We start from the raw sequence: 17,448 nt of genomic DNA on the forward strand, positions 1-17,448 counted from the left end.
GCGGATAGGGCTGCCCACCCACTCCAGGCAAGTGTGCTCACTGCCCCCTAGTGTATGTGGTGTTTCACTGCACGGAGGTGAACTTTTCCCGTTGTGGGACTAAGGGTCACTTAATCTAATCTTAATAATCTGCTTTATCAGAAGGACACACAACTTTAGGTCTATTGGAGCTTAATATTAAAACTGATATTGGCTGATATAACGGTGAAACTTGACTTTCTGCTGCTAGACTGTTGTGCTGACACTTGTACACTCCTGGGCAAAAACAATGCGCTAAGTGCAAAATGTAATGTTTTTTCACTGATGATTTTGGCCTGGTTAGAGTCCAGATTTAAACCCTGTAGAGGATATTTGGTCTCACATTAAACACAAACTAGCTCAGCAATGTTTTTCAACTGTTTGAAGCCATCAGTGCTGAGTGGGGAAAATACTGACTTCTTTCTGTTAAAGAGTGTCTTCAAATACACAGACAAAACTTCAACATCTGAAGAAATCAAAGAGAAAAGCTCTCCCACGTTAAGTTACTTTATCTATTTGTTTAATGATTTGTTGCTTTGATAATTAAAAATTAATGTTTTGCCATTTTGGGCTTGGCCCATTTTTTCACCCAGGAGTGTACATTTTTATTCCTGCTTCCTGCTTAGATAACAGCTTCTCTCTGAAACATGGAAACGGAGATAAAAAACTGTAAAACTGTGTAAAAACTGTATCAGACAGAACAACAACATTTTGTGCTCTGAATGAAAAACAGCTAAACCTTGAGTCCAGTGATCACATAAAACTGTGTTTGAACAAACCTCATTTACTACAGCGGGAATAAAACAACACAAACTCTACACTTCTGCCGCCACCTAGTGTTCACCTGAGGACTAGCACTGTGCTGTGTAGTCAACGAGTGCAAAGCATGAGCACTCCAAATCGTCAACAGCACGTTTACAACAGCAAAAGAATCAAACAGTGTCTGCCGGTCATACAAGGAGGTAATTTTCATGTTTTGCATATTAATTCCACTATCAATTGTGGTTCCTCTTCATTTCTTGCCTCTGTGTTGCTCATAAGTGGTCTGTAAAACACAGCTGGACAATATGACAAAATGTATTGTTATCGTGATAAATTATATCACAATATGTCACAAAAAGCTTTTCTAAGTTTATCATGGATATTGTCAGTAACTAAAAATCACTTCCCAACTGCATGCTTGATTAAGAGAGCATCGTTATTTCTGTTTAATTGGATTTAGTGCAGCACAGTGGGTGAAATGTTGAATAGTAAATGGATTCATAGTTTTAGACAATATTTTTAAAATGTGGCACTACTTAGCCTGTTCTAACTTGTCAGATGTCAGAAGAAATATATATCGTGACACAATGCTTATAAAAAATATCATGAAGTATTGTGACATTACATTTTGCCATATTGTCCACCTCTACTGCAAAACTACTTGTGCTGATACCTTGTCAAAAATGCTAAATTTTTCAGTTCATTTCAAATGAACTGAAATTTCCTTTTTGAGAATCACAGAGGCATAATTATGCTTAAATAACAAACTGAACAGTCACTAAATACAGCACCTGAATATGCTAAGCCTGTCTATTATAATAAAACTGTTTGCTCACAATCGTGCGGTTTGCTTGAAGTCAGTTACATTTATGAACACAAAGAGGCACTGCAGCACCACAAAGAGGCTTCAAACCTCACTGCCAGAGCAGAGCTTCCCAACTTCAATCTAGTTGCTGCAATGCACAGATTTGTGTTTTCCTTGCTCTAAATCTTTTCCCTGCCTATAAATGTCACACTAAAACAATAATTTGTGATTGGCTGTTTTGCACACCACTCAAATAGCACCAGTCAAAGCAGACAGCTCTTGGCCTCATTGAGAGACGAAACCCAACAGATGCTATAGGAGCCCTGCTGCTCCGCTGCCCCCCACCATGTCTGCACTTCTTGATGTCAACGATGAGCTAGGTAGTGTTGAGGTACTCAAGTCTGGTCTCAGAGTAAGTTAAAGTCTCAGTCATGTCTCAGTCTCGAGGTTAGGAAACTGTTCTTGAGACCAGCCTTGATTGTGATGCCTCCATCTGAGGTAATTAGAACCTGAACTTTTCTTTCTGTCTTTATTGAATATCAACAAAACCTTCAAACAGAAAAAAACACTCTTTTTTCTATATGTTTAAATATAATCCTGCTGCAAAAATGCTGGTTATAAGTCTAATTGATCTTTCCATGATGGCTTAAAAGGGCATTATTTGTTTGTTGATGTCCAATGGCTCCGAAATTCAAACACCCCCTGACGGGATATCAGAATATTATTATAACTATCTTTACATTAATTAATAAAAAAGGATGTATGTTGTTTATTTTTCATTCAGTTGACTTTAGGTGGTGATTATGCACAAGCTTTAGAAAAGAAGAGAGAGAATAACCTCACCTTCAACTGCTTACAGATGTTTCAATGCAAAGTTGGACTAAGTTGACAATATAACAATAATAATTAATAATTTAGGCTATATAACATTTAATGTTATATATTACAAAAAAATCATAATATAAAATCTTATTTATTAATATAGTATGTATAATGAATGATAAAGAATGTCTAAGAAACTGCAAGTGAATACATTTTTTTCCCCTTTCTTCTTTTTGTTTTCATATGCTGTAAAAATCTGGTTTCTGTCTTTTTATGGTCTCGGCCACTCCTGGTCTCGGTCTTGACTCTGACTCGACTATTACAAAGTCTTTTTCTTGACTCAATGTGTTCAGGTCTCGTCTTGATTCAGACTCGCCTCTAGTAGTCTTGACTACAGAACTAGAAACTGGGTTTAAAAGGCTGCATTTGGGACAGATTCGTGAGACGTACAGGCTGTACATGTACCATACTTCATATTGTTTTTTTTAAATGAGGTAATATGTCTATCTACCATGGCTCGATCCAGATTAGAGGCATAATGCAGCTCAACGACCAGGTAAATTAAAAAATAAATGCATTTTAACTCACACCTGAATATTGTCTTCTCCGGCACGTTGGTCAAGCAGCTGTAAACGTAACAACTAGTGCATTCTTGCTGGTATGCGAGGCTCCTGCTGAGTCCGCATTGATGTGAACCTTTGCCAAACGTTTGTAGTAATGATGTTTCCGGAACTGCAAGGCTGCAAGACCACAAGTGAATCAATCAGTACAGGGCATCTGAGAACAGAAGATTAGAGTAAAGAAAACATAAAACTATGCAGAGCAGAGGGGGCTCTAGGACTGGAGTAGGTAGACACTGTAGAGGCTTGAAGAACTGCATTGAGGGTCTTGTTTCTGAAGTGTACTCAAATGATGAAGAGTGGAATAATTAAAAAAGGTTATTTATTAAAGCAGGGAGTGCGCTGAATTGCACATGATGTGTGACAGATGTGCGTTAAATAAAAGCTAAAGGTAGCAGCATATTCACTACATAAAAACAATCACAAAAAAGTATTTCTGTTACTTAATGTTTTTTTTTTATTTTTACTCACTACATTGCAAAAGAAAAATCAGTACTTTCTATTCTATACATTTTCAGAGCAGGTTCATTACCACACACACACACACATCTCTCGTACGTTTCTCTGCACACATTGTTAGCCCTTTTTACCCTGTTTTTGATTGGTCAGGGCCCCCAGAACCACCTAAGAGCAGGTATTATTTGGGTGGTCGATCACTCTCAGCACTGCAGTAACACTGGGGTGGCGGTGGCATGTCAGTGTGTGTTGCACTAGTAGCTTTTAAACACCTCAATTTCACTCCTGGGCTGAGAATCGTTCACCAACCAAAAATTCCCAGCCAACAGCATCCTGTGACCACTGTTGAAGGACTAGAGGATGACCAATGCAAACTATGCAGCACAGATGAGCTACTGTCTCTGACTTTACATCCACAAGATGGACCAACAAGGTAAGAGTGTCGAACAGAGTGGACAGTGAATGGACACACTGTTTAAAAACTCCAGCAGCACTGCTGTGTCTGATCCACTTGTTTAAGCACAACACACACTAACAAACCACCACCATGTCAATGTTACTGCAGGGGCTGAGAACGATCCACCACCCAAATAATACCTGCTCTGTGTCTGTTTGTGCAAAAGTATAGCAAAAACATAAACTGAGGATGAATAAGGATGGGGTTGAGAAACGCAGCTATCACAGTGAGACAGAGTGATGGTGAGAGTGGAGAAATTTTTTATTACCAGTTGGGAGAGAGTGACTCTTTGCTTGTCTTACAGGCGGCTCCTCTGTCTCTGTGCTCCGCTGAACATGTGGCATGCACTCACATCTCTGTCTTTTTTTCTTTCCTCCTTGTGCTTTGATTTGCCATTGCCTGACCCACACATTCAATTATGTCGCTGACCATCTCACACTACAGGACTTGTGGAGTTGTAATAATAAACCATGTTTGAAAATATCAAGATGAAGGCTAAAGACTGACTCTCACACTAGCACATCGTCCGAGCAGTCAGTTGCTCAGGAATGAGTTCCCGACCCGAAAAATCGCTTTAGACTGTGAAAATTTGTCAGAGGAGGAAAAGCAGGGTTAAAATCAAGCAAACATTCTGGTAGTGTAGGCCCTGCTTTAGCTGATGCAACAGAATTCTCCTCCAAGCATGCTGAGCAGTCTGAAGATGATGTGTTATGCTGCTTTCTAGTGGTCTCAGTTTTAATGAAAAAACAAGTTGCCCACAGGGGGCATACTTGAACGCCCTTCTGATTTATTCATATTTTGCAATTATTAAAATGCAAGCCTAAAGTAGCTAAATTGGCCGATTAGCCACCTTACTTGTTAGCTATGTTTACTTAGTAACTAATGATGATTGTACTGTTGAATCAATACTGCATACAGAATCACACAAACGTCTATACAGTATTATGTGTAGAGTCAAGCTAATGTTCTTCACCAGAGAGAAAATGTCAGCAAAAAATCATTCTGACAGCAGATGCTAAAAACATTAGAATTAGCTACATAGCAAACAAATAAATATTACTCAGCACTGCCCTCTAAACACCAAGTTAGAAGTCTGAACTTTTTTATAAGCCCTATGAAGTCTCAACAAACGCATTTACTGCTTTCTTTTATTTGCATTTATTTGCCCTAACCCAACAAACTCAGTTGACATTTTGTTTTTTGCAGCATAATATGACTGTGAAATCTAATGGCTATGGAGAACGACTGCACTCAGTTTAAATAATTCTGATCATCTTATATAACTGTAATTTAGGTGATCATGTAATAACTGCAACAGGCCTATTCGAAGCACCAGTAAAACAGGGCGAAAATCGACAGATGCTAGCAAGCTAATAGGCTACAACACCCATTTCATTGCCTCAGAATTTACCTCTCACATAAACCATATGAACAAGGACGTTGGGTGAACGAGTTCCTCCTCAGAGAAAACTACTGCCCACCTGCACCTTAAAGAAGCATGAGCGGCTGTTTGAAAAGAAGTGGTGGCACTTCACGTAGGAAGCCCGTGCTAGCCTTCACTCTCTCAGCGTGGTAGCACTGTGGTAATAGGCCGAGACCTAGCTAACAGGTGGGAATAGGCCATGACTAAAATTCAGGAGACAACCCCCCAAAAAGTGTACTAAAGAGTGTACTGCACAGTGTCCTGTTTGAATGGATTTTACCAGTGGAGTCACTGTTCTGAGGTGTTTATAGCCACTGACTGTACACTAAACTGGACAAGTGCAGCTTTCATTGAGGATGATATGGCCTCAGGCATTAATTAATCTCTGCTCACCTGCTGTCCGAAATGACAAAACACATTATGCAGCAGTGCACCATATGCACACCTCAGACAGACTGCAGTCTACAGAGGTTTAACATGTGTGCGACTGCAGCACTAAAATGAACTGACATTTCAATGCATATGACAGGATTCAGTGTGCTGTGTGACCCCAACATGTGTGTGTGTGTGTGTGTGAACACATGGGAAGGTGCAAAAGTTTAATTTAAAATGCACAGCGGGGCAACAATTGTTTAGTGGATTCTCAAGTCAACCATCTGTGTGGAGAACGCCTTATAATAACTGCAACAACAACAATATACAATCACCATCCAATGTATTGAGAACACTTACCTTGTACTTCCAGTTATTGGCCACTTTATTAGAAACAGTTTACTAAAGCGCTGTACTAAAGTTTACTAAAGTGTATAATTACAGACTGTAGCTCCTCTGCTCAGTGGACTATGATCTCATGGGCCCCTCATACAAAAGTACATTAAATTAATATAAACATTACAATGTAATTTGCATGTAAATTTGTTATTGTTATGTCTTATGTCTCAAATGAGTTACCAAGGCATGCCACGCCATCCAATAGAGTCTAAATGCTGTTGGGACACACTTACGCAGTCATAACATAAGAAGCTGGAATTCACAGGCCCCCTAAATGCATACCATGCATACCCAGACACTATACAACTGGATCCAGCATTTTCTGCTGATATTGGCCCAGTACAAGTACTCATGGATATGCCATTTCATATGCCTCATATAAATGTCTGATTTGATTCTATTGACCAAAGCCAAAAACACCACACTTTCTAGTTTACTCACTGACCCAGAGGCTGTCCGGCGATGACCCTGGCATTCTCTCCAGCCACAGCAGAGCGGGCGTTCCTCTCGCTGGCGTACTGGACGAAGGCAAAGCCCTTGTGCACTGAGCAGCCTGTGATTTTGCCATACTTGGCAAAGATGAGCTCAATATCAGACTTCTTCACCACGGTGGTGTTTAGGTTACCGATGAAAACTCTGGAGTGGAGTGAGCGAGGATCTGTCTTGTTTGTCACGTTGCTGGTCTGAGTCTTGCCAGTCATCCTCCTCTCTGTGGAGTCCTGAAACACTCACACACATAGAAAAGCCAGGTGAGATTTATGTGCTAATGTTAACCACAAAGTTAATTAAGTGTTACCCTCATGCAAGGTTCCGAAACGATTCTTGGCTTCTAGGAAAACAATGACACAGTACCTGTACATTATGTGGAAGTTCTTTAAAGTTTAAAAATGTTCTTAATGCTTACAACTCATTTAGAAGAAATGACCCTTTAATGAACCACCCCCTTGAAAGGTTTGTTAGGGAACTAAAAGTAGATCTTTGGATGGCTCCAAAGAATTGTTTCTGGCACATATTTTTTAAGGGTTTATCTGGCACTCTAGCAGCGTGGGGGAGAAGCTAAGTAGTGCACCACTTTTGTAGAGAACTACAAATTTGTGTAGCTAAAAGCTGTAGCTGCCACAGTTTCATGAAACGTAGCTAATAGATGTAGCGCCTACAAATATTTGTGTAGCTATAGTGATAATTTTCGCTACAATTTTGCTACAGATTTCAGGCAATCCACGCAAAATTTGAACCACAGAACGCAGCTGTTAACTGGGCAGGTGGCGACTGTGCAATCCAGATTAAGCCACGGACAGTTCAAGAAAAACGGTCATGCGCTGGCCCCACACACTCATCACCCCTTACTAGCAGTCTTAGCTCAGGGGATGGCAACTGAAATGTAAGAAGCGCCATTTTGTCCTTTCAACAAAAATGAAACCTCCTTGGGAGCAACACCATTTTATGTCCGTTTTACTATCTTGGCTGTAAGTAAGTCTCAGTGTGTGTTAAGGTACTAAAATGGACTAAAATATGATATAAACGAAAACAGAGACTTACTTTGCTCTGCTTTAGGTCAGCTGTAGCCACTTTTCTCGCACCTCAGTCAGGAAACCTTTCCACGAAAGTAGAGTTTCTTGTAAAATGTCTTTCAACGTTTGACTTTTTGTGAGGCTGAAGTCGCTTCTCATTCACCAGCTTCTTGTTCGAATTGTCCCGTTCCACCTTAAATGGTGCCTGACGTGCAAGAATGTACTGCTGCGCCATTTAAGGTGGAACGGGAAAATTCGAACGAGAAGCTGGCGACTTCACCTTCGTGACTTAGTGTTTGACAGTTTCTCGTTGCAGATTAAACGTATCAGGAAACCAGCTGGAGTGATTATAAATGCAGGTAAGTCCATTCGTCTCCAAATTATCGATGTTCGTCTTAAATCTTTCTCTTTGCCGTTTCGTTAGCTACTAGCTAGGCGAGGTTGTCTGTGTTGCTGTGACCAGCAGTCTGCGCATCAATCTTCAGCATTAAAGGCAGGGGAATTAGCAGTTATACATTAACTCCTGCGTTTAAGACCATTTATTGTGAAAACTGTGTTAGATACTGTGTGTTATAACGATCAGCAGAGCTTTATTTTACAGTAAAGGAGGATTATTTTACCTAAAAATCTAATTCTGCTGTGGAGCCGCAACAGGGCAGTAAGAGAGCAGTGTGTTGCTGACCCCTGGCTTAGCTAAAGTGGAAGAAACATTTTCATAATAGGTTATTACTAATAGTACTGCACAGAGCCAGAGACACTGATGGAAATTATGGGGCTAAAGTGTTGCTGAAGTTTAACAAAGGGCTCTGAATGTCATGCCTGTACATATCTTGCTGAAAAGTTTAAATTGGAGAAAAATTGTTTGGTTTGTTTACGGTTATTTTTGTTGATTTTTGTTAGGAAAAACTAGGAAGCTAGGAATGATTGACTTTGCCTTTACTTAGTCTACATTTTGTTGTATATCACGCCTTTGGTTGTGCAAGTTTGATTGTTGGTTACACTTAAACTTTACTTTTGGTGATCTTTTTGTATATTTGCAGCTTTTCAATTGTATGTTTCTTTCTGGCACATGATTAAATGCAGTGTCTTGTTCACACTGTCAGCTGGGCTCGTTTGTGTGCCAGGTGGAGATTCACAAACATTCTGACAATCGCACTTTGGAAGTAGCTAATAAGTAGTGCACTACTTTTCAAAAGGTAGCTAAAAAGTAGCCACAACTTGTTCTAGCTAAATTGTAGCTAGCTACAAATTTTGGGAAAGTAGCTACAAAGTAGCTAACTACTAATTTTTCAGTAGCTATCCAACCCTGCACTCTAGACAGCACCATTCACTTGCATTCACCTTCACCAACATGGTACAGTCTGTAATTGTTCACTTATACAGTGGAGCTATAAGGTACATGGAGCTCATAAAGCAGTCGGTGAGAGGAAGTAGAAGGCAGGTGTTTCTAAGTGCACAGTGAGTTGATGTAGCCATGCCAATAACCAGTCAAACAAAGTAGGGTGCCTTTCTGAATTTCTGCTCTGTGCTGTCAGGAGCACAAATGGAATTCCACCTGTTCTTGAGTTGTTTTTCACTGAGAATAAGTGAATAAAACCTTTTTCCCCCCAAGCGGCCCTCTCACATTCTTTTTATATCCTTCTGAATGTCACAGGCTTGAAAAGTGCTTTCCTGAGTAAGCCTGCACTGCTGTGGAGACTGGCACCCAGGCTGCGTGAGCTTTAATGTGTTGACACCGGAGCGGATCGTGGCGCGGCTGGGGTTTCTGAGAGGTGTGAAGTTCACACTCAGAAAGACAGGCAGTCACACAATGCAGAATACACACTCCCCCGTTTTCTTTCACAGGTCACGTTATGGATACTTCACAGCAACTGATGCACTGAAAAAAGTGGTCGATTTGATTTTGACTTGACTCAAATGTGTACAACATTTTCACTTGAATAAAATACAGCGCTGTACAAATGTCTTAGGCCATCTGAGAAAATACGATGTAAAGCTATTTATCTGTGCAGCATATTTGCTTGAAATATATACATCCAGAAAAGGGCCTTTATGAAAAATAGCCCTTCATGAGCAAGGATGTGTAAAGAGGCATCACTTTGCTAAGAATGCTTGCAGTGAATGATACAACACTTCAAGAACAACTTTCCTCAAACAGCGAAAGCAAGAATTTTACGTATTTCACTCTCTACAGTGCATAATATCATAAAACAGTTTAGGGAATCTGAAGATGAGTAAAGGGTAAGGCCGCAAACCACAACTGAATGCCCATGACCTCTGATCCCTCAGGCGGCGGACGGACATCTCAGTGTGAGTATAGGAATGCCCAGGAGCTGTGACGGTGTTGGACTGGCTGTAGCCATTGGCAGAGTTTGGCTATTTGTCTGTATTTTGGCGGTGAAAGGCCTAAACCAAGATGAAAACTAGAGAACAAAAAATATCAGATAAAACAACAGCAAAGAGGCTGGACATTGCAAACGCAACAGAACAGAAAAGCTTGAAAGTAGAAAGAAAGCAGAGCAGGAGCAAGCAACTGGCAACAGAAAAATCACAAGAGCTTTACAGAAAAAAACTAAAATATCAGCCCAAGAAACATTTGTAGACAGAGAAACAAGTAAAAACATCACAATTCACCCTTTGCAGAAGACTCTGAGAGGAGAAATAAAGAAACTAAACATCTAAATAAAAACAAGAACAGAAACACTGGAATTTACAAAGGATTACAAAAATGATACAGAACAGCTGGAAACTGAAAACCTCTAAAACAAGCTACAGCTGAAAGAGGCTACTTGGTAGAGCCTTGTCTCAAAGGAAGACAGCAAGCATCGGAGTCTGATGATGTCATCAGGTTACACACTTGATACACCTCTAGACTGAAGCGGAAATGCAACCAAATACTTTTATATTAAATATTTTTACGTTCATTCTTGTTATGCAGCATTCTGAATTATTATGGATTTATCTATAGCTTCTGTTCATCATTCTGAAAACATGTAAGATTCCTTCATTTTCATTTTCAAGATCCTTCATTGGAAGAATTTCCCTCTGGGATTAATAAAGTGATCTATCTATCATTTTTAGAGCCTCCTACTAAAATGAAACCTATGCACTTGTAGAGTAGGTGCACCATAATAAGATTATTATACATTAAACATTTTTAATTTTTAAGTTTAAATTTTTCAGTTTAGTTTCAGTTAATCTTTAGGGTACATGAATAGTTATAGTTTTGTTTTTATTTTCAGAAAAGTAATAACTTTAGCTTTTATTTAGTTTCAGTTTTAGTTTTTAATATTATGATGAATGCTGTGATAGTAGGTATTTGGGTATTATATGGGTAGAATAAAACTAAAACAGTAGACTGAGCTCAGCTCAACTTCAGCTTTTCTTAAAGAGAGCCGAACACAGAAGGGACACACTAAAAAAATATATTTTTATCACAGTTAATAAGCACATTTTTTCACAGCTACTTTTCATTACTGTAATAGTTCTAGTCACCAAAATAACCCTGGTGATGACACACTTGAGGCATCCATTACTTAAACACTTTCACTGAATAAAAGTTTACAGAGTTTTAACTTCTTTTTTATTTATCTGTCCCAAAAATTATATTTATGGGGATAATGCAGTTTTCAAACTGTCACCTGTACAAAAATATTAGCTTCATGATCACCTTTTGATTTGAAACACCAACTGTATTGATTTTGCAACCAAAACTATTACCTCACAATCCCTATACTTTTATACAATCACTGTCCACTTATTAGAAACACCTTTCACTTCCACACAATGTCCACCTAATGATCTCTGCCTTATAGCTTCACTATAAGAGTGTTCAACTATGGACAATTTATGTGTTGCACAATTTATCACCCGCTTTCTCATTCAACATGAGACTACTGTTTTTACAGGACTACTGTTTTTCAGATTTTATTTGGATGGTGGATCATTCTCAACACAGCAGTGGCACTGACATGGTAGTTCAATGGTGTGTGGTGTACACAATTAAGGCGGTGCTACAAGGTAGATGTTTCTAGTAAAGTGGCTAGTGAGCATACATATAACACTAGAGCTAGTGGTGAATCCAGTAATGCTGCTGGTACAGACTGGATTCACAGCAGCACATTTTTGTGTAATTAGAAGAAGCTCCTTTTGATTTTTTTGACCCAAACATGTTCTAATTAATGCTGGGCGATACACAATGACTAGAATACTGGTGTTGGTGTCAAACTATGATATCTATTTTCAATTCTAGTAATTTTGATAAACAATGGGGACACATCTCTGACAACCTTCTATTCCACGTAATAACAGCATTACTTTTTTTTATTTATTATTGTTTTTTATTTGCTGCACTTTAGCCATGGTCTCTGACAGGTAACTTACAGTACTGTGTAAAAGTTAGCCAGGAAAATTGTTTAAAATTATTTATCTGGGCAGTGAGTGTGTTTTTGCCATTAAAACTACATAATTTCAGAATAAACACAAATACATATTGTAAAACATAACCTGATTTTTTAGTTTTTAAAAAAATTACAGATATGTTGGTTAGAAAAATACAGTTAGAAGAACACAGGTGTAATTCTCAAAGAACTCTTTGCATGTTATTATCTCAGATACCTGAAACTGTTGTACAGTAATGTATGTCATTTTCAGAGTGCTTCAGGTTGTTTTGAAAGGACAGTTGAAAATTAGGGCTTATTATTGTCATATGTATTTCTACAATATACACATCATTAAGAGCTGCAATGACAGAACGGATCAAGTTACCAAAGTGACGTAATTACACTCACTGGATTCAGTGGCAGGAATAAAACGTAAAGATCAGTACACACTGGATGTATCCGCTGTAGTATGCATCACAGTAAGAGTACTGATAAACATCAAGTTCAAGTTCATTTTTAAACTTGCATATATTTAATAAAGTTAAACGTTCAACAGTATTTATTATGTTTGGTATCAGTTTACTCCCGCTTTACAAACTTTTTGTGTGTTTCCGATCAATATGAGGTGTTTACGACTCGTAACGTGAGTTGAGGTAACTTTTCAAGCCACATGTCATCTACTACGGTTCTCTGGTTCTCTCTGGCATCACTATAAGGAGCTTTTTAAGAAATTAAATATATTTTACTCATTCTTGTGGACCTTTATAATATTTATAATACTTATAAAAAAGTTCAAAGTTATAATTATAAAATATATATATATATATATATATATATATATATATATATATATATATACATATATATATATATATATATATATATAGATAGCGTTTATAGAAAAAGATGTTCTGGGAAAACTGATTATTGTCCATATTATGCCCATATCAAGCAGCCCTATTCAAAATATATGAATCTAATTACTTTCCTTTCTGGAAAAGTGTTTTCCATCTGGTTAACATTTAAAGTACTGCAAGTTTTCAAAAGGTCACTCAAAAATAACCAGCACTCAGGAAGCATGGGTTCATTTGCTTTATTAATACTAACTTAAATATCATCTGACACTGTGATATGATTATGTTGAATTTTACCAGTACTGCAAACCATTAGTTCTGTTGGCACCTGTTCTTCCTTTCAATTATTTTCTATGTTTGTATTGTTTACTACTCCCACTTCCATAATAATTAAGACTGCATCCCACACCTAATAACCACATAGGAAAATATATTAAACTGCATTGACTTTGGCTGTATTGGTATTTTTGTTGTATTTTGCTTCTGTTTGGCTTTTTATTCATTTATCCCTGTGAATAATTTTGCACTGTATTTGCAGTGTATTTATTTCATGGTTATTTGGGTTTGTGATGATCTGTGGGAACTCTCTTGAAGTTGTTTGAAGTCATTCTATCTTTAATTCCAAACATCAAAGAACAATGTGCTTTCACTGTGAGGCCTCCTACTGCTCCCTGTGTTTATTTTTAGATGCTGAGCTGGTTTCCCCAACTCTCCTCACGCAGTAGTTGGATGTATGGTGTCCCCTCTTGGACTTTGAACTGTTTGTTCCTAGAAGACTTCCTAAATAAAAACAAAAGTCTAAAGAACTTTTATGGAATTCTTTATACCGGTCTGTACAGTTTGAAATAGAAGTTAAAGGAATCAAAATTAAATGTGTCCCAGGAATGTGTCAGAACACAGTGCATCGCACCCTATTGTGTATGGGGCTGTGTAGGCACAGACTATTCAGAGTGCCCGTGCCAAGCCCTGTTCACCATTGAAAGTGCCTACAATGGACAAGAGAGCATCAGAAATGGACCTTGGAGCAATGGAAGAAGGTTGCGTAGTCCCATGAGTTCCGATGAGCCAAAGCATTATGACCAATATGCAGTCAGTCCTCCCCACACAGCCATAACAGCTTTGAACCACCAAGCCAATGGACTCTACAAGACCTCTAAAGGTGCCCTAGTATCTCGCACCAACAGGTTAGCAGTAGATCGGTTAAGTAAGTAAGTAACTCCTGTAAGTTGCAGGGTAGAGCTGTCACAGATCGATCTTGCTGTTCCAGCACATCCCACAGATGCTTCAACTCTTTAGACACCGTCACCTCTTCGGCTCGTGCCCAAAACTATTCCTAAACAATATGGGCAGTATGCCAGAGAACATTAACCTGCTGAAAGAGGCCACTGCCATCTAGGAATACCACTGCCATGAAGGGGTTTACCTGGTCGGCAACAATGTTTAAGTATGTGGCAGGTCAAAATTAACGTCCACATGAATGCCCGGACACAGGGTTTCCCAGCAGTACATTGCCCAGACCATCACACTCCTCTGACTGGTCCTCTTCCCACACTGCATCACTTCTCCAGATGAACAAGGGGCACAAGCAGATGTCGTCCACTTCATACGTGTCCTCGGGGATCCCCAGAGAGTCCACATATTTTGCTCTGCACAAGTTAGAGCAAAAATGTGGACCATCTAGGGGTCCCCGAGGACCAGTTTGAAAACCACTGATCTACAGTAGATATGCCTGTGTGATGTGCATGCATGAGATGGGAAGTCAGATTCTGCAGGGAAGTCGGATTTCGGTACAAGACATATAAAATGTCTGGCTGCAGCGTTTGGCTTCACTGTAAAGTTTTCATTTGTTTAGTTCAAACCAAGTCATACTGTGTCCTAAACCACAACTGCACAAAGTCTGCACAACCTGAAAGAAGACCTGCATGCTTTTGGAGCAGGTTAAAAAAAAAGTTTTGGAGATTTAGGAAAGGATTTGGGTGTGTACTGACTTCCAGTGTTTGTTAGCAATGTTAGCACTAAACTAAAGAGACAAAATCTGGACATCAAACATGTCTGATCGACTACATCTGGAAAAAGTGGTTTGGGTAAATTGGATTTTTTGCCAAACTATTCCTTTAACGTTGGCCTGTCTCTGTATGTTAAAGGACTAAATGTAATTCTCTCCATAAAAACACCCTCCTCCACACAGAGTGGAATTCTTGTCAGTACATCACATCTCATCACATCATTTACTCTCTGCCTCTGTGTTTGTACAGGCAATGGAGTTCGAATCATGGCATACAAATACATTCCTTCAGACAAACATACATTTGGCTCTGTATTCTCCTGCATGTAGTTATACCAGATGCAGAACTGATTCCTCTGAGAAGGTCTCTCAGTAGGACCATGAATAATTAGCTGCTGCTACAACAAAAAACAGCAGTGATAAGAATAGAGGTGGAGAACCAGTAACTAGGCCTGTCACAAATATTACATAATCACCTAATCGCAGTTATTTGAAATGATCACAATTATTTAAGCTTTTTTCTACAGCATTAGATTTCACAGTCATATTATGCTGCAACAAACAAAATATGGAGTGTTTGTTAGGCTGAGGCAAATAAATGTAAATATATTAAAGCAACAAATGTATTCATTGAAACATGTTAAGGGTCTTATAAAAAAAAAGTTAGAACGTCTAAAATCTTTAGAGGACAGCACTGAGTAATGTTTGTTTATTTGTTAGCTATGTAGTCAATCCTAACAATTTTAGTATCTATGCTTGCAGAAAGAGTGTTATATTACAGTCTCATGTCACATGCGGCTTTGCTTAATCTGTATAACTGCAGACATTTGTATGAGTGTGTGAACAGTATTGATTCGAAAGTACAAACAGCATTAGTTACTAAGTAAACACAGTTAATAAGTAAGATAGCTAAATAGCCAATATGGCCACTTCAGGCTTGTATTTTAATAGTTGCAAACAATGAACAAGAAAAGACAAATAAATTCTTAATCACAATTGTTTATATGACGGTTAATCATCAGCTAAAATTTCATGACCGCGACAGCCCTACTTGTAACATCTAATGTCGGACTTACCAAAAAAAAGGCAATATCAGTTTGGGGGCTAGAGTGGAGGCTGTCCACAGTGCTAAAACAGATTTGCAAGATTATTCTTCTTTTTTTTCAAATTAAAAAAAAAGCAAATCTCATAACAAACTGATGTACTGAAAACAATATGACAATATGACATAAAAAATCATGAATAAAGGATTTCTGTAAAAGATTAAATGAATGGCGTAAAAGTGAGTACTGATGATTAGGTCTGGGTATTGAAATTCAATACTTTTTACGATATTGACTGAATTATTTTAAACAACGAATTACTTTCATCAGTGATTACTCTTCCAAGGTCAGTGAGCAAATAAACATTCTTGTTTCAAAGTCTGGACTGGTGATTGGCTGTCTAAAATCCATTCAGCATGTATATTATTACCAATGGCTCTTCTTGATTGGTCTGCAGACCTTTGCGGTCAGTAAATACACCCACTTACTGCACCTCACACTCTTTTCCGTTTTGAGCCACATCTTTTTTCTTTTTGTATTTTCAAAGAAGGTATCGGGGAAAAAATTTTCAGAAATACTTATCAAAGCCCAAGTATCTGTATTGGGAATTAAAATTCTGAATGATACCCAGCCTGACAACTTACTACATTTATAACAATATGAGCACTGATTTTTCTTTTTTAAAAATAGTGGTGAGAGGACTGGGGTCGTGATGTCTACAACATAAATATAGCCATTTTATTTACTGTCCAAAAAAGATCTAAAACTGTCTTCTGAGTTTTTATATTTAATGTTCTGGGCAATCTGAAAAAACAGGTTTTCTTTGGGTGCTGTTTATCCTCTTAACTTCCTCCTGGTACCTCTAAACCATGAACAGATTTAAAAAACACATTTTAGACCAAAACCAGATCTCAAAACTATCATAAAACAATGTCTCAGACATGAGGCAGCGTATCAACAACCACTTCATGTTACAACTTTCTGTGAGGGAGCTTTTAGGAATTCATTTCTTCAGACGTCTGGTTCCTATTACAACCACTGTGAACAATTCTAACTTAAATAACTAAATTGTAGAATGGAACATTTCACTTGAAACCACTCTGAATGACTTTGTTTACATCTCAATGATTTATTGTGCAGGATTTTGGTGCATCAGTGCATTTCCCTTTCCAATCTGAAGAAGGGCTCTATACTCATAGTTGATTATAACAGTTCTCTTTTTAGATGCAATAAATATTCATTGATGGTTGGACTTAAAGACAGAACTAGCAATGATACTCATGACTGTTAAAAGTATGAAAAGAAGAGCTTTAAAGTGCTCACTGCTAGTTTGGAATGAGCTGGAAATCTTGAGTAACTTACTAAGAAGAATGTTTTATTGAAAGTTGTTTTTTATTCAGACTCAACTGGCAGATTAAAATACTGCTGAATGGTTCACAAGCTGTCAAAAGGCGTGACAAATGGGGAAAAACAAGACCTAAAAGTTGAAAATCAATGAGGTCTGCATACGATGAAAGCA

The 17,448-nt window shown here is 38.3% G+C and overlaps 1 protein-coding gene across 1 annotated transcript in view; it reads right to left on the bottom strand.

Annotated features, from left to right (window-relative positions):
• LOC118825875 (RNA-binding Raly-like protein) overlaps window positions 1–17,448 on the bottom strand; it is a 38,271-nt gene that overhangs the window by 17,615 nt on the left and 3,208 nt on the right. The window contains exon 2 of the mRNA XM_036596726.1: window positions 6,580–6,853. Coding sequence (XP_036452619.1) covers window positions 6,580–6,835 — 256 coding nt within the window. The 5' untranslated portion in view covers window positions 6,836–6,853. The remainder of the gene's footprint in view (window positions 1–6,579; window positions 6,854–17,448) is intronic.

This window comes from Colossoma macropomum, unplaced genomic scaffold (assembly GCF_904425465.1).
Source record: "Colossoma macropomum unplaced genomic scaffold, Colossoma_macropomum, whole genome shotgun sequence".
In the NCBI taxonomy this organism is placed as follows: domain Eukaryota; kingdom Metazoa; phylum Chordata; class Actinopteri; order Characiformes; family Serrasalmidae; genus Colossoma; species Colossoma macropomum.